Genomic DNA, 26,120 nt, shown 5'->3' with positions numbered 1-26,120 from the left:
CAAACTCTTCCAAAAATTGCGGAGGAAGGAACACTCCCAAACTCATTCTATGAGGCCACCATCACTCTGATACCAAAACCAGACAAAGATACGACAAAAAAAGAAACCTACACAATATCACTGATGAATAGAGATGCAAAAATCCTCAACAAAATACTAGCAAACAGAATCCAACAACACATTAAAAGGATCATACACCATGGCCAAGTGGAATTTATCCCAAGAATGCAAGGATTCTTCAATATATGCAAATCAATCAATGTGATACACCACATTAACAAATTGAAGAAGAAAAACCATATGATCATCTCAATAGTGGCAGAAAAAGCTTTTGACAAAATTCAACACCCATTTATGATAAAAACTTTCCAGAAAGTGGGCATAGAGGGAACCTACCTCAACATAATAAAGGCTATATACAACAAACCCACAGCAAACATCATTCTCAATGGTGAAAAACTGAAAGCATTTCCTCTAAGATCAGGAAGAAGACAAGGATGTAAACTCTCACCACTATTATTCAACATAGTTTTGGAGTCAGAGCCACAGCAATCAGAGAAGAAAAAGAAATAAAAGGAATACAAATTGGAAAAGAAGAAATAAAACTGTCACTGTTTGCTGATGACATGATACTATACATAGAGAATCCTAAAAATGCCACCAGAAAACTACTAGACCTAATCAATGAATTTGGTAAAGTAGCAGGATACAAATTAATGCACAGAAATCTCTTGCATTCCTATACACTAATGATGAAAAATCTGAAAGTGAAATTAAGGAAACACTCCCATTTACCACTGCAACAAAAAGAATAAAATACCTAGGAATAAACCTCCTCAAGGAGACAAAAGACCTGTATGAGGAAAACTGTAAGACACTGATGAAAGAAATTAAAACAAACAGATGGAGAGATATACCATGTTCTTGGATTGAAAGAATCAATATTGTGAGAATGACTATACTACGCAAAGCAATTTTCAGATTCAAGAAATCCCTTTCAAATTACCAATGGCATTTTTTACAGAGCTAGAGCAAAAAAATCTTAAAATGTGTATGGAGACACAAAACACCCTGAATAGCCAAAGTGGTCTTGAAGCAAAAAAAAGAAGCTGGAAGAATCAGACTCCCTGACTTCAGAATATACTACAAAGCTACAGTAATCAAGACAATATGGTACTGGCACAAAAACAGAAATATAGATCAATGGAACAGGATCGAAAGCCCAGAGATAAACCACTCACCTATGGTCAACTAATCTATGACAAAAGGAGGCAAGGATATACAATGGAGAAAAGACAGTCTCTTCAATAAGTGGTGCTGGGAAAACTGGACAGCTACATGTAAAAGAATGAAATTAGAACACTGCCTAACACCATACTCAAAAATAAACTCAAAATGGGTTAGAGACCTAAATGTAAGATCGGAAACTATAAAACTCTTAGAAGAAAACATAGGAAAAACACTCTTTGACATAAATCACAGCAAGATCTTTTTTGATCCACCTTCTAGAGTAATGGAAATAGAAACAAAAAAATAACAAATGGGACCTAAAGAAACTTAAAAGTTTTTGCACACAAAGGAAACTACAAACAAGACAAATAGACAACCCTCAGAATGGGAGAAAATATTTGCAAACAAATCAATGGACAAAGGACTAATCTCCAAAATATATAAACAGCTCATGTAGCTCAATATTTAAAAAACAAACACCCCAAACCAAATATGGGCAGAAGACCCAAATAGACATTTCTCCAAAGAAGACATACAGATGGCCAAGAAGCACGTGAAAAGCTGCTCAACACCCCTAATTATTAGAGAAATGCAAATCAAAACTACAATGTGATATCACCTCACACCAGTTAGAATAGGCATCAATAGAAAATCTACAAACAACAAATGCTGGAGAGGGTGTGGAGAAAAGGAAACCCTCCTGCACTGTTGGTGGAAATGTAAATTGATACAGCCACTATGGAGAACACTATGGAGGTTCCTTAAAAAACTAAAAATAGAATTACCATATGACCCAGCAATCCCACCACTGGGCATATACCCAGAGAAAACCATAATTCAAAAAGACACATGCACCCCAATGTTCATTTCAGCACTATTTACATAAGCCAGGACATGGAAGCTACCTAAATGCCCTTCGACAGCCAAATGGATAAAGAAGATGTGGTACATATATACAATGGAATATTACTCAGTCATAAAAAGCAACGGAATTGGGTCATTTTTAGAGACGTGGATGGATCTAGAAACTGTCATACAGAGTGAAGTAAGTCAGAAAGAGAAAAACAAATATCGTATATTAATGCATATATGTGGAACCTAGAAAAATGGTACAGATGAACCAGTTTGCAGGGCAGAAATTGAGACACAATTGAGAACAAACGTATGGACACCAAGGGGGGAAAGTGGCAGGGAGGGTGGTGGTGTGATGAATTGGGAGATTGGGATTGACATATTTACACTGATACGTATAAAGTGGATAACTAATAAGAACCTGCTGTATAAAAAAAATAAAATTCAAAAAAAAAAGAAAAACGAAAAGACCAAAATTAATTAATTAATTAAGAAATCAATTACAGGGAAAAAAAAACATAAAAAAACACAAACACCATTGAAGTCTAAACAATACATTACTAAATAACCAAGAGATCACTGAGGAAATCAAAAAATATCTAGAAACAAATTACAACAAAACCACGACGATCAAAAACCTAAGCAATGCAGCAAAAGCAGTTCTAAGAGGGAAGTTTATAGCAATACAACACTACCTCAAGAAAAAAGACAAATCTCCAATAAAGAATCTAAACTTAGACCTAAAGGAACTAGAGAAAGAAGAACAAACAAAACCCACAGTTAGTAGAAGGAAAGAAATCATAAATATCAGAGCAGAAATAAATGAAACAGACACAAAAAAAAAACAATAGCAAAGATCAATAAAACTAAAAAGCTGGTTCTTTGAGAAGATAAACAAAATTGATAAACCTTTAGCCAGACTCATCAGAAAAAGAGGGAGAGGACTCAAATCAATAAAATTAGAATGAAAAAGGAGAAGTTACAATGGACACCGCAGAAATACAAAGCATCGTAAGAGACTACTACAAGCAACTCTATGCCAATAAAATGGACAACCTGGAAGAAATGGACAAATTCTTAGAAAGCTATAAGCTTCCAAGACTGAACCAGGAAGAAATAGAAAATATGAACAGAGCAATCACAAGTAATGAAATTGAAAGTGTAATTAAAAATCTTCCAACAAACAAAAGTCCAGGACCAGATGGCTTCACAGGTGAAATCTATCAAACATTTAGAAAAGAGCTAACACCCATCCTTCTCAAACTCTTCCAAAATACACTAATATGTATAAAATAGATAACTAATCAGAGCCTGCTGTATAAATAAATTCAAAAATTCAAAAAAATAAGACAAGTGATAATGTTGGAAATAAACTGAAAAGTGAAGTGACAAAAGAAAAAAGGCTGCAATGTTCAGAAGGGATTTCCCTCAAGGTATTGAATATTAAAAACTGGCAAAAGCAGCTTGCCAGCTTTGTTCAAAGTTGGCATGCATTTAAAAGCTGCCATACATTCTTTTGGGTGCAGAGTTAGGAGGAAAGATGATCATTCTTTTAAAAAGTGTATAAACTCTGTGTCCAATCACAGAGAACCAGAAATGTAGAGCCAACCAGTGTGAGCAAAGGAAGCCAGCCCTTTGAAATGGTCCTCAAGCAATTTCACAGACAGGGCAAATTCACTGGGCCACCTCCTACATGAGGGATAGTTACAAGAAAGCAAGAGAAAGAACACTTGGCATCCATCAAGTCTGAAACATTTGATTGTGGTCCATGAAGCTGAGAAATGTAAACTATCCAAATTTCAACAAAATAGAATCTAGGTTTCCATAAGCACAATAATCAAATTCATTCCATAGGTAAACATATTGAAAACTGCTCACATTACATTTCAAAGAGTCACTTGAAGATTTCCCTGCAATTTATTTTGGATTTTTTTTTTATTGCTTTTGTTGTTACTGTTGTTTCTGAGGCACTGAGATATGTATGTTAAGAAAGAGCTACAGGAGTTTGAAAGAAAGAGGATATCACTTCCAACTGCAGACAAGTAGCCATAAGTAGGAATAAAGATGTGTAGTGGGGGACACTAAATTTTGTCCAAAGTTCCTTTCAGAAAGTATTCTGAAAGAGGCAATTCCTGTTTGCCCAGACTTAGGCAATTTGTTTAGAAGTAAGGAAAAGCCTGGAAATACAAGTTAGTGACAAATTAAATAGCCTTAAATGTTGAGGGACAGTTTAAGCAATGGTGACAGTGTTGAACTGAACCTGGACATTAAATTACAACACTATGTAAGTATCCATTATTCTTTCAGTGATTTCAAAGGGATATACAATTCAGAAGACCAATTCTGGAAATTTTAGGAAAGAGATCAAACTATATATTTCAGAGCTCGGGAAAGAAATAGAAAATACACCCACCACCCTTATCCTTGATTGTTGTGTCTCTGAATTTAAGTGTTCTGTACCCACAGAATTCTGGTGTTGACACAGCTCCGCTTTTACATCACTTTAAAGGCCAATTGAACTGGAATTATATTAATGAACATAGTAACTATTAGCACAGTTAAATATCTCCTAATATCCACCACTTCAAAAGTAAAGCTTTGAATTGGGTCACATCCTATTCAAACACACCTACTGCAAATTACTAATTTATACTAGAATAGCGATTACTGCAAAGCCCTAACCTATACCCTGTCTCTTATTGTCTTCCCTTCCCCAACTCACCACCATACAAAAAAGTCAAGGATATATATAGTTCAGTCATGTCCTATGCTTACAGCAGTAATTCCATACCATTCTTAACTTTGTCTTACAAGGCTTCTTTTTTACTATAAAGGTTATGCTATTGACCCACCATCAGTGGATCATGTGCACTAAGTGGGCTTTCTGGGACTGGGGCTGTTGAATCCTTTCACACTCCACTGCCGAGTGACCTTTGCAAAGCTCACAATTGTAAAACACAACATGAGATGAAATATAAAGTGAGGAGACACATTTCTCCCATATACTGAAAGAGATAAAAGGACTGCTTTATGACTGTTATATTCTGGCCGTATTTACAGCCATTGGGACGTTTTCAATGTCTTCAGAGGTAATTTTTAAACATAATAAGTGTTTATTAAAACACGATGGACTTCTTTTGGGAAAAAACAATAAATGACTTCAATCCTTCAGGCTCTACTTGTATCAGAGGTCCGCAGTCCTGCAGAAGTGATGTGTCAAGGTTCTGATTCCTGTTTCTGGCAAGCAAGTGCAGAAAGAAGCTGACCCAGAACAGGCAGCTCAAACATATCCGTGCTACCTAGATATGTGGGGCCTTCCTGACACACCTATTTCAAATTGAACTTTGGGTCCTGTATAATCCCCTTTTTGTGCTCCTTTGTTCCCCCCAATGGCATGTATCACCATTTATCACACCGTATATGTTATTTTTTATCCACCTCTCCAGGGCAGATAGTTTTGTCTGTCTTGTATCCCCAGTGCCTAGAACAGTACCTGGCACCTAGCAGGATTTCATGGGAGGGAGGAAGAAAGGAAGGAAATCCAAATTAAGATCCCATAGGAGCTACTTACCTACGTTTCATACATTATGATGTCCCTTTAATTTGAAACCAACCCTCCCTTAAAACCTAGGTGAGACTAGCCACTAAGGAAAAGAATGTTTTTCCAGATATAAAGAGGCAATGAAGAGGCACAGATAATATTTTTCAATCTGGGGAGATTCAGTCAGAAAAGAGCTTTTAAGGAACAACAACAAAAACAAGGCAGAGAAAGAAAATGAGGAGATCTTTGCAGGTGACCAGTGTCACAGCAGCTTACACCATCTGAAAGCCCTCTTTCTCAAAGATCAGGGTCTTCCTGGGCCTTAGCTCACAATCAGAAGATGCCTAAGTGGTTCTACCAAACTGAACTAAAGCTTAAAATTATAACATGAACATGTCTATCATCCAGGCTTATTTTCGACAGGTGTCTCACACTTTTACAGAGCTCAGAGAGAAGGGATCTAAAAAATGTGTATTTACCTTTAAACCAGGAAAAAGGGGCAATGCAACTTTTTTCTTCCTTTCAGTCTAAAATCCATTCCCTAAATTCCAGCAGCATACACAAAAAATTAAAACTCTTTAGAGAAAAAAAAAAGTCTTTACTGAAGGAATCTCCACCAGCTTCCAAGGATAGTTGAAAAGGTCTCCCTAAATCACTCCTGTGGTGATTTAAGCTCTTTCTTACCTGTCTCCCTGCAGTTAAGAAAGAACAGCTGCTCATCATCACTCATACGATATCCTTTTATGCACAGTGAAAACCAAGAAAACAACCACATTTGGAAGTTCCTGTCAAAAGAGAATTCTTCTGGGAACAACTCATGGCTTCTGTGTCTATGATTTCACTGAACTTAAAGAGTGTAATTAAGTCCCTATGCAGACCTCACTTCTCTAGGCTAAATAAACCCAGTTCTTGAGACTTACAGATTTCTCAAACCTTTTAACAATTTCTGTTGGATTCCTCTAGATTCTCTCCAAATTCTATATAATAAAGAATATCATTATATTCTTTATTCATGACCAGAGCTGCAGAAGAAAAAGAGAATTGCCTGGCAGCCTCTTAATTTTTCACTCCTGCACTTGTACACTTTGTTTCCCTCCCTATGGGAATTACATTGCATGCATCTCTACTGAGCTATAGTCTGTTTACAGTTACTAGTTCTTGCCAATTCGGCATTTTTTTTGCATTGTAATCCTTTTCTTGTTTTTCAGAGTACTGGAATCTTAGCCTGGTTTGGTGATATTGACATATAACATGTCATTAATGAAAGTGAAAAACACCAGGGTTAAATTAACTACTGTGATCTGGAGAGTATTATTAAGAAACCACTTCCACAAACTTCACAGGAGGAGCCTAAAATAATGTGAAACAGACACTACTGAGTTTAAATTTCAACGTTGTCATCTTCTAGAACTATTCTGAGGATAGCAATGCCTATCATGAGAAATGACTTAATAATGGACAGACTACAGCAGAGTAGGACTTCCCTGGCAGTCCAGTGGTTAAGACTCCACGTTTCCAGTGCGGGGTGCGCAGGTCCAATCCCTGGTCTGAGAACTAAGATCCCACATGCCATGCAGCCAAAAAAAAAAAAAAAAAAACGGAATATGGCACAGTAATAAGTACTCTGCCATAATACTGATATGTATTTATTATTTTACCTTCATGGAACAACCATCCAAACCATTATGAGCTACTTTCACAGCACAATGGCCAAATTCAAGAGGACTCATTCCTCCTCAGAATGAAACGCAATGTGGAGGATGCAAGGCTTGTCAAACTAACAAGTCAAAGGACTTAACTCTCCACATATACCTCACCATGCCCTGCTTTTCAGGTAAGACAGCAGTAATGACATGTAGAATGGGATACAGACAATGATGCACAGGTAAGAAACACAGGGAAATTCAGAAAACAGTAACCTGATACAGGCAAAATAAACTTAGAAGCCAAATATCTGAATTAGACTATTTACCTCAGTTATTATTGAATATTAGACCAAAGGCTGCTCAGATATAAATTTAACACCTCATTTTAGACATGAAGTCAACAGCTTATTGTTTCAGTGATAATCAAAATATTAATGCTTTTTGCTTTACAAAAATAATTTTTGATTCTAATATTTCAAAAAGGCATCTATGTTTCAATGTCAAGAGGCTATAGATTATTTTAAATGCAAAACAAGATGAAAATTTTCTAATTATTTTAAAGATTCAAATGAATCCTAACTAAAACAGGGCAAGAAATACCAAAATAATGTATTTTCTCTAATGACATCCCTTACATTTGACCACTTAGTGAGGAACTCAACTCAGCTGGAAAACCAAAGATTTCCCTCCCTCACAGCAGTAGTATAAAAACTTTACTATTTGACAAAGCATTTATGGATATGCTTTAAAACTACTGATTGACAAGAATATAATTTTATCCATAATTTTAAAAGGTTTCTCAATAATGTGGCAAAAACTTTTAATCAATTATATTCTGTGTAACAGAATTTTAGAAGAGGAAAATCATGCTTGTAGTATAAATAAATAATGAGAATAACTAACACGCGGTATGTTCTTCCATTCACCAGATACTATATGAAGTGCTTTATACAGATGATCTCATTTAATCCTCACAGCATCCTTACCAGAGCTGGATGAGGAAATGGAAGTTTATGGAAGGTAAGCCACTGTTCAGGGTCACACAGCTAAGACTGACACCCAGGAATATCTGAATCAAGATATGAATCTCAACCAAACTCAGTTCTCGTCATGAAATCAAGTTAGTAGGTCATGACCAGCATTTCGTTTAACAGGATGTGATAGAACATGCTATCAATAATTACACCCAAAACATAGGCATAAACCTGAACTGTCCTGAGCAAAGCAGAAAGTACAATATATGGCTTTAGAAACAAAAATTTGTCTATCAAACACGGTGGGGAAAAAGTTATGTTCAGTGAAAGTCATTTTTTTAAACAAGGCAGAACAGTTTGAACTTACAGATAAATCAAGTAATAGCCTTTATATCTATGCTGTGATTTTTTCCCCTGTTTTTCAATATTTGAAATAGGAGAAACACAATATACACATTACGCATAGCAAAGAAACTAACAGGACTCTGTCAAAGGTGCACAAAGATTTCTCAGTGTTTTCCAGTTTTGACACCAAAACTAGCAAGGACAGATTCAAACTAAATTGCTGATACTGTGAAATAATGCTCACCAGATGGAAGCAACATTTAATGCAGGTGATAGTTTCTATAATTCAAAGCTAATATTAGTATTCAAAGAACTTAGCAAAGAAAACTTAAAAAAGGAATCTTTCATTTTCACATGTAATTTTTTCAGTCGTTATTTCAGAGTGGAGATTAGTCCAGGTGTTTCTGTTATGTAGCAGTGAATGAACTTTTCAATCAGAGAGAAGACAACTAATATTTTAGCCTATAAAATCATCATGTAAATTTAACTGGTTTATACTACAGCCCTTAAGACTTGAAACATCTGTTCAACACAAGTTTTTCTTAAAATCATAAAGTTTCAAACTGAATACTACAGCATTTTCCAGTATATGTTTAACATGGTGGTTTTGTCCTTAACTAGGTAAAAGACTTTTAAGTTGTGACCCATGTTGAGGTACTGAAGTTATTGCTCACATCACCAACTGCTCATAGATATTTTCACCTAACACTATATAGCCTTCCTAACTATATTACAAATTATCTTCACACAATTTGGCACTTCATTATATGTATTAATACCAAACTTGAGAGAGGAAGAAGATGGCGGAAGAGTAAGATGCAGAGATCACCTTCCTCCCCACAGATACACCAGAAATACATCTACATGTGGAACAATTCCTATAGAACACCAACTGAACGCTGGCAGAAGATCTCAGACCTCCCAAAAGGCAAGCAAGTCCCCACGTACCTGGGTAGGGCAGGAGAAAAAAGAATAAACAGAGACAAAAGGATAGGGACGGGACCTGCACCAGCAGGAGGGAGCTGTGAAGGAGGAAAGGTTTCCACACGCTAGGAAGCCCCTTCACGGGCGGAGACTGCGGGTGGCGGAGGGGGAAAGCTTCGGAGCCGTGGAGGAGAGCACAGCAACAGGGGTGTGGAGGGCAAAGCGGACAGATTCCCGCACAGAGGATCAATGCCGACTGGCACTCACCAGCCCGAGAGCTAAGGCTCGGGCTTCAGTCAGAGCGCAGGGAGAGGACTCGCGGCGTAAACACAGCCTACAGGGGGTTAGTGCACCACGGCTAGAAGGGAGGGAGTCCGGGGAAAAGTCTGGACCTGCCAAAGAGGCAAGAGACTTCTTCTTCCCTCTTTGTTTCCTGGTGCGCAAGGAGAGGGTAAGAGAGCTGCTTAAAGGAGCTCCAGAGACGGGCGCGAGCCGCGACTAACAACGTGGACCCCAGAAACAGGCATAAGACGCTGAGGCTGCTACTGCCGCCACCAAGAAGCCTGTGTGCGAGCACAAGTCACTCTCCACACCTCCCTTCCAGGGAGCCTGTGCAGCCCGCCACTGCCAGGGTCCTACAATCCAGGGACAGCTTACCCGGGAGAATGCATGGCACGCCTCAGGCTGGTGCAACGTCATGTTGGCCTCTGCCGCCGCAGGCTCGCCCAGAACTCTGTACCCCTCCCTCCCCCTGGCCTGAGTGAGCCGGAGCCCCCAAATCAGCAGCTTCTTTAACCCCGTCCTGTCTGAGCGAAGAACAGACGCCCTCCGGTGACCTACACGCAGAGGCAGGGCCAAATCCAAAGCTGAACCCCGGGAGCTGCGAGAATAAAGTAGAGAAAGGGAAATCTCTCCCAGCAGCCTCAGGAGCAGCGGATTAAATCTTCACAATCAACTTGATGTACCCTGCATCTGTGGAATACATGAATAGACAACGAATCATCCCAAATTGAGGAGGTGGACTTTGAGAGCAAGATTTATTATTTTTTCCCCTTTCCCTCTTTTTGTGAGTGTGTATGTGTATGCTTGTGCGTGAGATTTTCTCTGTATAGCTTTGCTTTCACCATTTGTCCTAGGGTTCTATCTGTCCGTTTTGTTTTTTACTTTTTAAAAAAATTTTCTTAATAATTATTTTTTTATTTTAATAACTTTATTTTACCTTACTTTATTTTCTTTTATCCTCTTTCTTTCTTTCTTTCTTTCTTTCTACTTTTTCTCCCTTTTATTTTGAGTCGTGTGCATAAAGGCTCTTGGTGCTGCAGCCAGGAATCAGTGCTGTGCCTCTGAGATGGGAGAGCCAACTTCAGGACCCTGGTCCACAAGAGACCTCCCAGCTCCACGTAATATCAAATGGCAAAAATCTCCCATAGATCTCCATCTCAACACCAAAACCCAGCTTCACTCAACGACCACCAAGCTACAGTGCTGGACATCCTATGCTAAACAACTAGCAAGACAGGAACACAACCCCACCCATTAGCAGAGAGGCTGCCCCAAATCATAATAAGTCCACATAATAAGCCCAAAACACACCACCAGACGTGGACCTGCCCACCAGAAAGACAAGATCCAGCCTCATCCACCAGAACAGAGGCACTAGCCCCCTCCACCAGGAAGCCTACACAACCCACTGAACCAACTTTAACCACTGGAGACACACACTAAAAAAAATGGAGACTACAAACCTGCAGCCTGCAAAAAGGAGACCCCAAACACAGTAAGATAAGCAAAATGAGAAGACAGAAAAACACACAGCAGATGAAGAAGCTAGATAAAAACCCACCAGACCTAACAAATGAAGAGGAAATAGGCAGTCTACCTGAAAAAGAATTCAGAATAATGATAGTAAAGATGATCCAAAATCTTGGAAATAGAATAGAGAAAACGCAAGAAACATTTAACAAGGACCTAGAAGAACTAAAGATGAAACAAGCAATGATGACCAACACAATAAATGAAATTAAAAATACTCTAGAAGGGATCAATAGCAGAATAACTGAGGCAGAAGAACAGATAAGTGACCTGGAAGATAAAAGAGTGGAAATCACTACTGCAGAGCAGAATAAAGAAAAAAGAATGAAAAGAACTGAGGACAGTCTCAGAGACCTCTGGGACAACATTAAACATACCAACATTAGAAGTACAGGGGTTCCAGAAGAAGAGAAAAAGAAAGGGACTGAGAAAATATTTGAAGAGATTATAGTTGAAAACTTCCCTAATATGGGAAAGGAAATAGTTAATCAAGTCCAGGAAGCAGAGGGTCCCATAAAGAATAAATCCAAGGAGAAACACGCCAAGACACATATTAATCAAACTGTCAAAAATTAAATACAAAGAAAACATATTAAAAGCAGCAATGGAAAAACAACAAATAACACACAAGGGAATCCCCATAAGGTTAACAGCTGATTTTTCAGCAGAAACTCTGCAAGCCAGAAGGGACTGGCAGGACATATTGAAAGTGATGAAGGAGAAAAACCTACAACCAAGTTTACTCTAACCAGCAAGGATCTCATTCAGATTTGATGGAGAAATTAAAACCTTTACAGACAAGCAAAAGCTGAGAGAGTTCAGCACCACCAAACCAGCTTTACAACAAATGCTAACGGTTCTTCTTTAGGCAAGAAACACAAGAGAAGGAAAAGACCTACAATTAACAAACCAAAACAATTAAGAAAATGGGAATAGGAACATACATATCGATAATTACCTTAAACGTAAATGGGTTAAATGCTCCCACCGAAAGAAACAGACCGGCTGACTGACTACAAAAACAAGACCCATATATATGCTGTCTACAATAGACCCACTTCAGACCTAGAGACACATACAGACTGAAAGTGAGGGGATGGAAAAAGATATTCCATGCAAATGGAAACCAAAAGAAAGCTGGAGTAGCAATTCTCATATCAGACAAAACAGACTTTAAAATAAAGACTACTACAAGAGACAAAGAAGGACACTACATAATGATCAAGGGATCGATCCAAGAAGAAGATATAACAATTGTAAATATTTATGCACCCAACATAGGAGCACCTCAGTACATAAGGCAAATACTAACAGCCATAAAAGGGGAAATCGACAGTAACACATTCATAGTAGGGGACTTTAACACCCCACTTTCACCCATGGACAGATCATCCAAAATGAAAATGAATAAGGAAACACAAGCTTTAAATGATACATTAAACAAGATGGGCTTAATTGATATTTATAGGACACTCCATCCAAAAATAACAGAATATACATTTTTCTCAAGTGCTCATGGAACATTCTCTAGGATAGATCATATCTTGGGTCACAAATCAAGCCTTGGTAAATTTAAGAAAATTGAAATTATATCAAGTATCTTTTCCAACCACAATGCTATGAGACTAGATATCAATTACAGGAAAATATCTATAAAAAATACAAACACATGGAGGCTAAACAATACACTACTTAATAACGAAGTGATCACTGAAGAAATCAAAGAGGAAATCAAAAAATACCTACACACAAATGACAATGCAGACACGACGACCCAAAACCTATGTGATGCAGCAAAAGCACTTCTAACAGGGAAGTTTACAGCAATACAATCCTATCTTAAGAAACAGGAAACATCTCAACTAAACAACCTAAACTTGCACCTAAAGCAATTAGAGAACGAAGAACAAAAAAACCCCAAAGTTAGCAGAAGGAAAGATATCATAAAGATCAGATCAGAAATTAATGAAAATGAAATGAAGGAAACGAAAGCAAAGATCAATAAAACTAAAAGCTGGTTCTTTGAGAAGATAAACAAAATTGATAAACCCCTAGCCAGACTCATCAAGAAAAAAAGGGACAAGACTCAAATAAACAGAATTAGAAATGAAAAAGGAGAAGTAACAACTGACACTGGAGAAATACAAAAGATCATGAGAGATTACTACAAGCAACTATATGCCAATAAAATGGACAACCTGGAAGAAATGGACAAATTCTTAGAAATGCACAACCTGCCAAGACTGATCAGGAATAAATAGAAAATCACAAATAGAACAATCACAAGCACTGAAATTGAAATGGTGATTGAAAATCTTCCAACAAACAAAAGCCCAGTACCAGATGGCTTCACGGGCGAATTCTATCAAACATTTAGAGAAGAGCTAACACCTATCCTTCTCAAACTCTTCCAAAATATAGCAGAGGAAGGAACACTCCCAAACTCATTCTACGAGGCCACCATCACCCTGATACCAAAAACCAGACAAGGATGTCACAAAGAAAGAAAACTACAGGCCAATATCACTGATGAACACAGATGCAAAAATTCTCAACAAAATACTAGCAAACAGAATCCAACAGCACATTAAAAGAATCATACACCATGGTCAAGTGGCGTGTATCCCAGGAATGCAAGGATTCTTCAATATACGCAAATCAATCAATGTGATACACCATATTAACAAATTGAAGGAGAAAAACCATACGGTCATCTCAATAGTTGCAGAGAAAGCTTTCGACAAAATTCAACACCCATTTATGATAAAAACCCTCCAGAAAGTAGGCATAGAGGGAACTTTCCTCAACATAATAAAGGCCATATATGACAAACCCACAGACAACACTGTCCTCAATGGTGAAAAACTGAAAGCATTTCCACTAATTTCAGGAACAAGACAAGGTTGCCCACTCTCACCACTCTTATTCAACACAGTTTTGGAAGTTTTAGCCACAGCAATCAGAGAAGAAAAGGAAATAAAAGGAATCCAAATAGGAAAAGAAGAAGTAAAGCTGTCACCGTTTGCAGATGACATGATACTATACATAGAGAATCCTTAAAATGCCATCAGAAAACTATAAGAGCTAATCAATATATTTGGTAAAGTAGCAGGATACAAAATTAATGCACAGAAATCTCTGGCATTCCTATACACTAATGATGAAAAATCTGAAAGTGAAATCAAGAAAACACTCCCATTTACCATTGCAACAAAAAGAATAAAATATCTAGGAATAAACCTACCTAAGGAAACAAAAGACCTGTATGCAGAAAATTATAAGACACTGATGAAAGAAATTAAAGATGATACAAATAGATGGAGAGATATACCATATTCTTGGATTGGAAGAATCAACACTGAAAATGACTCTACTACCCAAAGCAATCTACAGATTCAATGTAATCCCTATCAAACTACCACTGGTATTTTTCACAGAACCAGAACAAAAAATTTCACAATTTGTATGGAAACACAAAAGAACCCGAATAGCCAAAGCAATCTTGAGAAAGAAAAATGGAGCTGGAGGAATCAGGCTCCCTGTCTTCAGACTCTACTACAAAGATACAGTAATCAAGACAGTATGGTACTGGCACAAAAACAGAAATATAGATCAATGGAACAGGATAGAAAGCCACGAGATAAACCCACGCACATATGGTCACCTTATCTTTGATAAAGGAGGCAGGAATGTACAGTGGAGAAAGGACAGCCTCTTCAATAAATGGTGCTGGGAAAACTGGACAGGTATGTGTAAAAGTATGAGATTAGATCACTCCCTATCACCATACACAAAAATAAGCTCAAAATGGATTAAAGACCTAAATGTAAGGCCAGAAACTATCAAACTCTTAGAGGAAAACATAGGCAGAACACTCTATGACATAAATCACAGCAAGATCCTTTTTGACCCACCTCCTAGAGAAATGGAAATAAAAACAAATATATACAAATGGGACCTAATGAAACTTCAAAGCTTTTGCACAGCAAAGGAAACCATAAACAAGATCAAAAGACAACCCTCAGAATGGGAGAACATATTTGCAAATGAAGCAACTGATGAAGGATTAATCTCCAAAATTTACAAGCAGGTCATGCAGCTCAATAACAAAAAAACAAACAACCCAATCCAAAAATGGGCCGAAGACCTAAATAGACATTTCTCCAAAGAAGATATACAGACTGCCAACAAACACATGAAAGAATGCTCAACATCACTAATCATTAGAGAAATGCAAATCAAAACTACAATGAGATATCATCTCACACCAGTCAGAATGGCCATCATCAAAAAATCTAGAAACAGTAAATGCTGGAGAGGGTGTGGAGAAAAGGGAACACTCTTGCACTGCTGGTGGGAATGTGAATTGGTACAGCCACTATGGAGAGCAGTATTGAGGTGCCTTAAAAAACTACAAATAGAACTACCATATGACCCAGCAATCCCACTACTGGGCATATACCCTGAGTAAACCATAATTCAAAAAGAGTCATGTACCAAAATGTTCATTGCAGCTCTATTTACAATAGCCAGGACATGGAAACAACCTAAGTGTCCATCATCGGATGACTGGATAAAGAAGATGTGGCACATATATACAATGGAATATTACTCAGCCATAAAAAGAAACGAAATTGACCTATTTGTAATGAGGTGGATGGACCCAGAGTCTGTCATACAGAGTGAAGTTAGTCAGAATGAGAAAGACAAATACCGTATGCTAACACATATATATGGAATTTAAGGGGAGAAAAATGTCATGAAGAACCTAGGGGTAAGACAGGAATAAAGACACAGACCTACTAAAGAACTGACTTGAGGATATGGGGAGGGGGAAGGGTAAACTGTGACAAAGTGAGAGAGTGGCATGGACATATATACACTACCAAACGTAAAATAGATAGCTAGTGGGAAGCAGCCCCATAGCACAGGGAGATCAGCTCAGTGCTTTGTGACCACCTATAAGGGTGGGATAGGGAGGGTGGGAGGGAGATGCAAGAGGGAAGAGATATGGGAATATATGTATATGTATAACTGATTCACTTTGTTATAAAGCAGAAACTAACACACCATTGTAAAGCAATTATACTCCAATAAAGATGTAAAAAAAAAAAAAGAAATACCTAACTTATCTGAGGTCACTAGTTCAACATCATGAAAAATAAGAACCAAAGATGAGAATGAAAATGGAGATAAAAGAGTGGTCAAGTTGACAAAACACCTATCACAACACCTATGCACTGAACTAATGGTACTGAACCTTGAACTAATGCTACAGAACCTAAGGCCTTCCCTCCTAGCCTATGTACTCATAATTCAGACACAATTTGAACTGGGTAAGAGTACTGGTTTCCCCTTCCCTCCACAAAAGATCAGAGTAAGTGAATTAGAAAAGAGTCACAGATTGTCATAAGGAAGCACGCTGAGAACAACATAATATAAAATCTGAGTTTAGAAGTGAAGGAAAAAATAATTATTCATAAGAAGTAAAAAAAGGAAACAAGAACTCTCCCACCGTGCTGATGGGAGTATAAACTTGTGTAACCATTGTAGATAGCAATTTGCATACACTTAGTGAATTGAATATATGCCTTACCAGCCAGAGATACTTTTCCATATAGCCACAAGGAGCCATATGTGACAGTGTGTCATCAGTGTTATTTATGCTAGTAAACCTAAGTAACAATCAATAGGGGATTGGATAACACAAATGTGCACATGAACAAAAATTAACTTCGAAATAGACCTAAATGTAAAACGTACAACTATAAAATTTCTAGGAGAAAATGTTCATGACCTTTGAGTAAGCAAAGATTCGTTAGAAAGGATGTTAAAAAGCACTGATGATGAAAGAAAAAAATGGGGGCTTCCCTGGTGGCGCAGTGGTTGAGAGTCCACCTGCCTATGCAGGGGATGCGGTTTCGTGCTCCAGTCTGGGAAGATCCTACATGTCGCGGAGCGGCTAGGCCCACGAGCCATGGCCGCTGAGCCTGCGCGTCCGGAGTCTGTGCTCCACAACGGGAGAGGCCACAACAGTGAGAGGCCCGCGTACCGCAAAAAAAAAAAAAAAAAAAAAAAAAAGAGTCACCTAAAGAAATTACCATTCATGGAGCATAGATGATGTACAGAGTGCTTTACAACTGCCTTGAGTTTTTACAGTAGCTTTATGAAGTAAGAATTATCGCAGTGTTACAGGTAAGACACTGAGATTCATTAACTATTCAAGGTCACATCATAAGTAAATGGTAGAGCCATGTATAACAAGTCTTGAATCATTCTCATTATTTATATATCTCGTCACCAAATCGAAAGCTACATGAAGACAGAACTGTCCACAGGGCTGATACACAGCAGTAACACTTAAACAATTGTTAATCTTATTCAATAACAATCACTGAACACCTACTATGTGTTAAGCATTCTGCTGAACTCTGCATCAAATAATCTTCAAAATGCAACACAGAATTAAGTGGTCAATATATAATTAAACAAGAGATTAGAATTTCCAGGAGCAAATACAAACCTATTACCAGTGGGGTTTTGCCAGAGTATTCTTTAAAAGTGTAGCTGAAGCAAAGGGGAAAAAATGCATGCTTCTCTACTGTAAAAAGACAAAAGAAAGAAGTTCTCATGGAAAATAAAGTATAAAACTTATGAAGTAACAGTTTACTATGGTTTCTGATCATAAGCAGCAGGCACTTAAAAGAGGAACCTCATATGTGAATTAAATACTGCTGTTGTTGTTTTTAAATAGATTCCTGCAACTGCCATGCAAAAAGACTTGCACGTGTTGTGTTTACACACAGGATTTTATTGCCCAGCCAGGGCCCATATGCAAGAGAAGGGGGGACAAAAGGCCAAACAGTAACATGCAAGCATGAATAAGCAGTTCCTGCATCCTTGCTGACAAAATTACAGTAACTACAAGTTATGAAATTATTTCAACAGGTGTCTGAAATAAAAGCTGAATGGACCTTGGAAAGAAACAGAGTAAAATGTACTTTGAAGAGGAAAATATTAAGATATGTATAGATATATAGATCTCAAACGTTCTCAGTTGGTGGTCTCAGCTGAGAAAGTGACACTGGTCCCCCAGGATCAGGTCACAGACATGCAGAGTCGAATGCCTGCAACAAGTATCACAGCCTAAAGAAGGCATGAGTAACATCCTGCATGTAAAGCCCAGAGGGATCTGTGTGCAGCTTTGCAGAGCTCCTCAATCTTGTCTGCACAACAGAACCACCTGAACGTCTTCCTAAAAGTACAAGACACAGATACCACTCCTGACCAGTTAAATCAGAAAAACTAGGGCTGGAGGCCATATATTCTCTACTGATCTGCTAAAATAATTGGGCTTTTCTGTAATTAAACTTGTTATTTTGAGTTAATTGTAGATTCATATGCAGTTGTAAGAAATAATACAAACAGATGCCACATACCCTCTTATCCAGTTTCTCTCAGTGATAACGTCTTGCAAAACTACAGCACAAATTCACAACCAGGATGCTACATTGATAACAGTCAAGATATAGGGGGATTCCATCACCACAAGGATCCCTCCTGTCTTCCTTTCATAGACACAATCACCTCCGTCCTCTTCCCACACCCAACCCCTGGTCCTGAACCCTGGCAACCATTAATGTTCTCTATTTCATAACTGTGTCATTTCAAGAATGTTATATAAATGGAGTCATTCATATGTGACCTTTGGGGATTGGTTTCTTTCACTTAGAATAACTGCCTAGAGATTCAGCCAAGTTGTTCCATGTATCATTCCTTTTTGTTGCTGAGTAGGATTCCACAGGACGTATGTGTCACAGTGTAACAAATCAACTTCGAAGAACATCTGGAATATTTCCACTTTGGGCTAGAACATTCATATACAGGTTTTCGTGTGAATATAAGTTGAACATTCAAGTACAGGTTCAACTATGAATATTCATGTACAGGTTTTTGTGTAGGTTGCCATTTTCCCTAGGATAAATGCCTAAGAGTGCTTTTGCTGGGTCATACAGTAACTGATGTTTAGACTTAAAAGAAACCACCACACTGTTTTCCAGTGTGGCTGCACCATTTTACATTTCCCCCCCACAGCAATGTATGAGTGATGCATTTTCCTCACATCCTCAGCAGCATTTGGTGTTGCACTTTCTTATTTTAGTCATTCTGGTAGGTGTGCAGTATTAACTTACCACGGCTTTAATTTACTTTTCTCTAGTGGCTAATAATGCCATTAGAGAAAGGCAGCTCTTTTCGTGTATTTATTTGCCATGTGTACATCCTCTCTGATGAAGTGTTTCTTCATGTCTTTTGCCCATTTTCTAATTGGACTGTTTATACAGCTAAATTTTGAGAGTTATTTACATATTTTAGACACTAGTTTTTTTGTCGGATATGTGGCTTGCAAATATTTTCTCCCAGTCTGTAGCTTATCTTTTCATTCTCTTAACACAGGTCTTTCACAGAACAAATTAGGTCAAGTTTATTGACTTCTCCTTCTATGGATTGTTTTTTGGTAATGAAGTCTAGGAACTCTTTGCATAGCCCTAGATCCTGAGGATCTCATCCTGTTATTTTTTTGTTTGTAAAATTCTTATACTTTTGCAGTTAAGTGCAAATGATCCTTTTGGAGTTAATTGTTTTAATAAGGTGTGAGTTTTAGGTCAATTTCATTATTTTACCTGTGAATGCCCAATGGCTCTAGCACCATTTGTTGAAATGGTTATCCTTTCCCCCATTGAATTGCTTTTTGCCCCTTTGTCAAATTCAGTGTGTCAAAATTCTGTGCAGGTATACTTTTTGGGACAATATTCAGTGCTATTTTACTTATGTGTCTATCCCTCCACCATTAAACCTCACTGTCTTGATTATTGTAGGCCTTAATCAAAATAGTTATAAAAATGTGCCAGTCTTCTACTTAAAAACCTTCCAAGAGTTCCCTGCTGCATGGAAAATGATATCCTAATTCTTTATCCAGGCTCGCAGAGCCTTACAACACCAGATCCATCCAGCTTCCCATTCGTACCTCATACTGCTCATGCCAGGCTGCCACCCATTTGCATCACGAGTCTTCTTTTTGTTTCTGAACACATTAGAAACTCTTCACGCGAATGCTCTTGCCTCCATATCTCCACGAACATTGTTTCTGGGCTTTTTTGTTTTGTTTTGTTTTGTTCTGTTTGTCGTCAGCTCTCAATTTATTAAATATCACCTCCTTAAAAAGCCATACGTATATATGCTCATTCAGTCCTGACGATACCCTAAGAGGTCTTATACTGTCCTCATTTATAAAATGAGGAAACTGAGGCACAGCCATGTTCAATATCTAACCAAGGTTACACATGTTTATGTGCTTAGTCATCACACTAAAAAGAAGCAGTGAAATAAAGACTGTTTTCTTTTTTTCTCTTTGGCTTCTCTGATGGAGATTATGACAACTGCCCAAATCTTTACTGCTTAGCACCTTTTATTTGATTACTTCTAGTTCCAGTCATAACGAAAAATATTGCTATATCAGGAAAGGGCACGACATAGAAGAGATTTTAAAGAGAACTTCCTCAGTGTGACTCACTTACGAGATAATTATTGGGCTGCAACACCCCTAGCTTTTCACTTGACTTCAGTGACCTAAACCCCAAAGAGAGTATTCACTAAATTCACTCCTCAAACCCAATCATATCATACGAGCCTTAAGAGAGCTGATTATACTGCCTTCTTTGCCCCCCACCCTTGGTTCTAGAAAGCAAAAAATGGCCTTATATAAATATCTTTTGGAAATTTGAAACAATTCAACCTTTCAAACAATTTTCAAAATATGAAACCAGATACAAACTTTTAAAACCCAAGTGCATTTCTAAGTAACATCTTCTGCCTTTGATTGCCCTGCTCTGCTCCTCACTAAGCATCCTCAAAGTACTGCCTTTTTCCCCACTAAGCAAAGTACAGGAATCTGAAAAATTAAAACATTTACTATTTACAAATTAGTTCAGTAAACATTAGCAACTCTTGAAGTATAAATATGTTCTCAGTCCTTCCTTCAACAGAAAATTACTTAAAAATCAGAGCAATGGATCTTTGGCTGAATAAATTAAAAAGCTCAGCCTCATAAAGCAAATTTTTTTAATGTACTTATATACACTCGCTGTTTGGAAGCAGCCAGTATCTATTTATTTCTGCAATGCCTCTCCTTATCGCTAGAAAGTGCTTGGGGATTTCAATTCTATGATCATGACTATGCAAAGTTAGAATATCCTGTATTTTATTCTGTGAGACTCCCTTCTAATCTGGGGAAGAAGTAACTTATATTTGATTCTCCTGTTCTTTGGAACCGTACCTGATCTATTTGTCAGAAATAATAATGGCATAACAGGCAGTTCCTCAGAACTGAATGACAGTTTTTGAATATTAAGCTTCCTGAAGATATGAACTTCTCAAATTTGAGTATTTATTTTTTTTAAAAGAAACAGAAAAATCAATCTCAGCGCCTTCACAAGGATTCTTCAGGGATTTCATAAATGCTTTTTGGAGAGACCTCATCCTTTCCTGCACAATAAAAGAAAAAGTTGTGATAGAAGAAACAGAGTTACAGGAACAACTATCAAAACCACAATCCTACCCCCACAAAAAAAAAAGAGCTTTAGTTGGAGAGAACAAAATATTCTATTGGATACTCTAACCATCAGCTATATAAGAGAAGAAAAAACTTAGAAGTTAACCTCACACATTTATGGAAAGTTTATTGCATCAGAAAGGAAATGAATTCCCATATAGTATTAACTTCATACACTAAAATGAGTTGAAGAAACTTATTATTCAAAAACAAAGAATGACCTTTGGGAAACTGTGCTGCCTAAAAGGATTTAATGGCCAAAGTTTGTCTCGGTTAGTACCATGAATTAAACTAATGAGAGGATGAAGATATTGTTAACAGAAGGGAAGCTCTCCTGAAATGCTAACCTTGCCATTTCTGTCATGTGATGAGAAAGCAATGTTCAAGTAAAATGTGCAGATAAAGCTATTACAGAAAATAAATGCCATAGTATTTATGAAGATAGCTTTTTCCAAAGCAAAAACATACTAGTGGTGGTAGGGTGGAGAAAGAGAAAAACAGTAAATGTTGTGCCACAAACGAAAATGAAATTAATGCTCTGAGAATTAATTGTAAAGAATCAAAATGTAATGTTCAGCCATTTGTATAAATATTGTGAGTCAAAATGTATATACATTTATATACATACACACATATACATATATACACATATGTGTACATAAATATATATTTATGTATAAATTTTAAATACACATCTTATTCAATATATTACAATTATATATATAATATATATGTATATTTTCTGAAAAAGTCAAGAAACAGGAGGTTAAACTATCTGGACATCAAGATCCAAAATCAAAATAACGCACACATAAAGCATGATAGAAGGAACATATAAATAAGAAAGCTTAAACATGACCCTTCCTGTTCTCCTTAAATAAAAAATTTTTTAAAACGTGTGCTCCAAGAACAATGATCTACATGACATCTATAAAAGGAAAGCCCCAGAAATTAGAATTTGAAAGTATGACTGTCTAAGAAAGAAAGAGTCTTCTGATGAGGAAGGTGGCTCCAGATTGTAGATGTTAATTGTGAAAGGAAGTAGAACAGGAGAACTCCATGACAATTATAAGAATGTAGAAAAAAAAAATTGTTCTGCTTTGGGAGGTTGTTTTCTTCTGTTTTGCTATGAAATGGGGTCTCTGGAGGGTGGCGAGGTGGTGGGGGGAGAGTGGGAAGTTGGCTATGGAAAAATCAGAGTATGAATTAAGCAAGGGAGAGGGCCAGATTATTGGAAAAGAACTGGCATTTTGGCAACAACTTAGAACAGCATCAATAGGTTTCAGGGCTTCAAAAAAATCCACTTCCTTAGGGCTAAACTAGAATGGCAAATTAATAAAAAATTAATTAATAAATACAGGTTTATTCATTTCTTTGGTGGGTCTAGCCCAGAAAGACTGATGAACCTCTAGACACTGAAGAATCAACCTTCAGCACCTGCAAAGCTGAGAAATGAATCCCAGAACTTGGTCCTTGAAACAACAGTCTCCTTCTGAGACTGTCACTACACTAGATGAGGTCTCCATTCCATTGGTCTCTCTCTGCAATGTTTTACACAAAAAGTAGTTGAGAATTAAAGAAGCAGTTTCCTAGGAAAAGTGGTGAAAGAAAGAGTAGGGCAGGAAAGATTTAGATACCTTCTAAAAAGTATCAAAAATTTCAGGCATATATAGATCTCTAAATATCATGAAATGTACAATAAAATAGTATGCCAAATTTTCAAGGATTACTTTGCTGTCCTTATTTATTTATTTATTTGTTTTTATTTATTTATTCATTTTTTTTGCAGTACGCGGGCCTCTCACTGTTGTGGCCTCTCCCGTTGCGGAGCACAGGCTCTGGACGCGCAGGCTCAGCGGCCATGGCTCACGGGCCCAGCCGCTCTGCGGCATGTGGGATCTTCCCGGACCGGGGCACGAACCCATGTCCCCTGCATCTGCAGGCGGACTCTCAACAACTGCGCCACCAGGGAAGCCCATGCTGTCCTTATTCAAATAAAACTGACTTAGATCAAAATGTGTGTAATGACTACTTTTTCTTTTTCTTCTTCATTCTATTTTATATTTCTAAGTTTTCCAAAGTGAACACCTATAAGTTTAATAAGAAAAAATTATTTAAAAATCTAGCACAGATCTCACTTTATCTGGTATCAGCATCAATCCATTTTCAGAAACACTTAAAAGCTTTTCATTTTTGTATAGGGAATCATATTGATGATACTGGGATGGACACTGTTTTTTTTCCTTTAATTCAGAAAAGAGGTTACTGACTGAGGTGCTGTAATGATGGGCTCTTCTGATAAAATAATGTGGCCAAGCCAATCTTCAGAATGTAATAACTCAGTTATTGGGGTCTCATACATAAAGAGGTATATAATGGACAAATAATACATCTAATCTTCAGCCTAACTGATTAACTGGAGAAACCTAAAAGTGTTTTATTGTTGATTCCCTTGATACTCTTAGAACTAATGTCTTTTCATAATTGATATCTTTTAAAAGTATTCTTCCCTTCACTGTTTTAAAACTAGCATAAAAATTAGAGCTTTTTCTTTTATCCCTCCCAGTCAAAACTACAGAGATTGCTATTCTTGCTAAAAACTGTCCCTCAGTTTGATGCCCCCAAACTACCTTCTAAGCAAAAGGCCTGTTTCTGAAATATAGGCCTACTTTCACTGTGATAAAAATCTAAACACAGGAAGCCAAATTTGGGCCTTAACAAATTCGAATCTTTTCCTTACAAAGAATAAGATTACATCATCCATTCTTCACCAGGAAAAATGTCCCTACATATTTTTCACCTCTTTTTTAAAAGGGTATGTTGTATTTTATATAATTTTACCTCAACAAAGTTGATTTTCAAAGATGAGAACACATTAAAAATATCCATTAAGAGAAGCAAATTTATAAAAAGAAAAAGTTAATCACCTAGAACTTTTTCCTTAGCACTTTGTTTCTAACATTACTGCAGCACTTACCACATTGAACTGTGGTTCGTTTTGCATTATCTGTCTCCCCCAATTCAACAGTGAGTTGGGAGAAGGCAAGAAATGTACTTCATTCATCTTTGTAGACACACTGTCAAAGGGACTGGAACATGGTTATATCAATTTATCTAGAATTTTCAGAGGTAATTTCAGTTTCAAATATATTACTCGATCTTCACAGAATGTATCAGCTCACAAATTAGTATTACTCTTCTACTTAAAATTCTTTAATATTTCTTCCACCTGTTCACATGATGGCACATAGGTCCCCTTCCCCTCTCTTCCACATGCTGACCTACACAGGCTTCAAAACCCAGCACTGTACCCTGTACAGAGTACATGTGTGTGCCTGTATGTGTGCGTGCATGCAAGCATGCGTGTGTTTTCCCCATTATCTGCTTACTCCTTGAGGGCAAAATTCAAGGGTTATTCATCTCTGTATTCCTATCAGAGTACCTAGCACATAATAGGCTACCAACATATGTTTATTGAATGAAATGACAACTGTTATCTAGCACTTTTGCCGTTTGTTGAGCTTGATAAAAATAGAGCCAATTATTCTCAGTTGTGTAAAGGGATTTTGATGTGAATTTTGGGGAACTGGACAAAGCACAATAAACTGCCAAAGTTTATTACTAGTTTCAAGGTGGCTTGTTAAGATCAGAATCTACAATCTCATGACAGCATCTAGAAAGAAAAAGCCAAATGAGATACGGCCTATCACCCTTTTGCTACGTGTCTTTTATCTTAAGTGGAACTCACAAACAGCTGGCTATTTCTTTGAACTATGCTCTAAACAACAGTCACATTTGGATGTTGAATGCTACCTGTCTTTTATTTCAGGGAGTAATGATCAAGCTCTTGACCAAGTTACTCTATCAATTTGCTGATGTCTCCTAACTTTTAACCCTCAGGCTGAATCAGTGAAAATGAAGAAGTTAATAGGATTAACAGCCTGCTACCCTCAGCAAAATGGAGGGGAAAACTGTATGAATTATCAGTATATATTAGCATTATACTTTTAAAATGTATGCTTATGGAATTGATTGCTCATTATTAAAAGAGCTTTTCTGATATTTAAAAATCTGATTAACTGTAAGAGCATTTTTTAAATTTCATTTAGTTCTTAGTTTATCATTTCAGCCCATTTTTCATATGTGAATAAGATGGAAAACTCAAAAAAGGAAAAGAAATAGCATAT

At 37.3% G+C, this 26,120-nt stretch overlaps 1 protein-coding gene across 3 annotated transcripts in view; it reads right to left on the bottom strand.

Annotated features, from left to right (window-relative positions):
* Nucleotides 1-26,120, bottom strand: part of IMMP2L (inner mitochondrial membrane peptidase subunit 2) — a 922,093-nt gene that overhangs the window by 640,956 nt on the left and 255,017 nt on the right. Inside the window, exon 5 of one of the 3 annotated variants that reach the window (XM_032643759.1) lies at nucleotides 21,763-21,866. The exons of the other annotated variants lie outside the window; for them this stretch is intronic. Coding sequence (XP_032499650.1) covers nucleotides 21,857-21,866 — 10 coding nt within the window. The 3' untranslated portion in view covers nucleotides 21,763-21,856. Of the gene's footprint in view, nucleotides 1-21,762; nucleotides 21,867-26,120 lie in introns of those variants that run through there. 3 annotated transcript variants of the gene reach the window in all.

This window comes from Phocoena sinus, chromosome 9, assembly GCF_008692025.1.
Source record: "Phocoena sinus isolate mPhoSin1 chromosome 9, mPhoSin1.pri, whole genome shotgun sequence".
Classification (NCBI taxonomy): domain Eukaryota; kingdom Metazoa; phylum Chordata; class Mammalia; order Artiodactyla; family Phocoenidae; genus Phocoena; species Phocoena sinus.
Note: the sequence above shows the minus strand (reverse complement) of the source record. Positions and strands in the feature narration are given on the sequence as shown.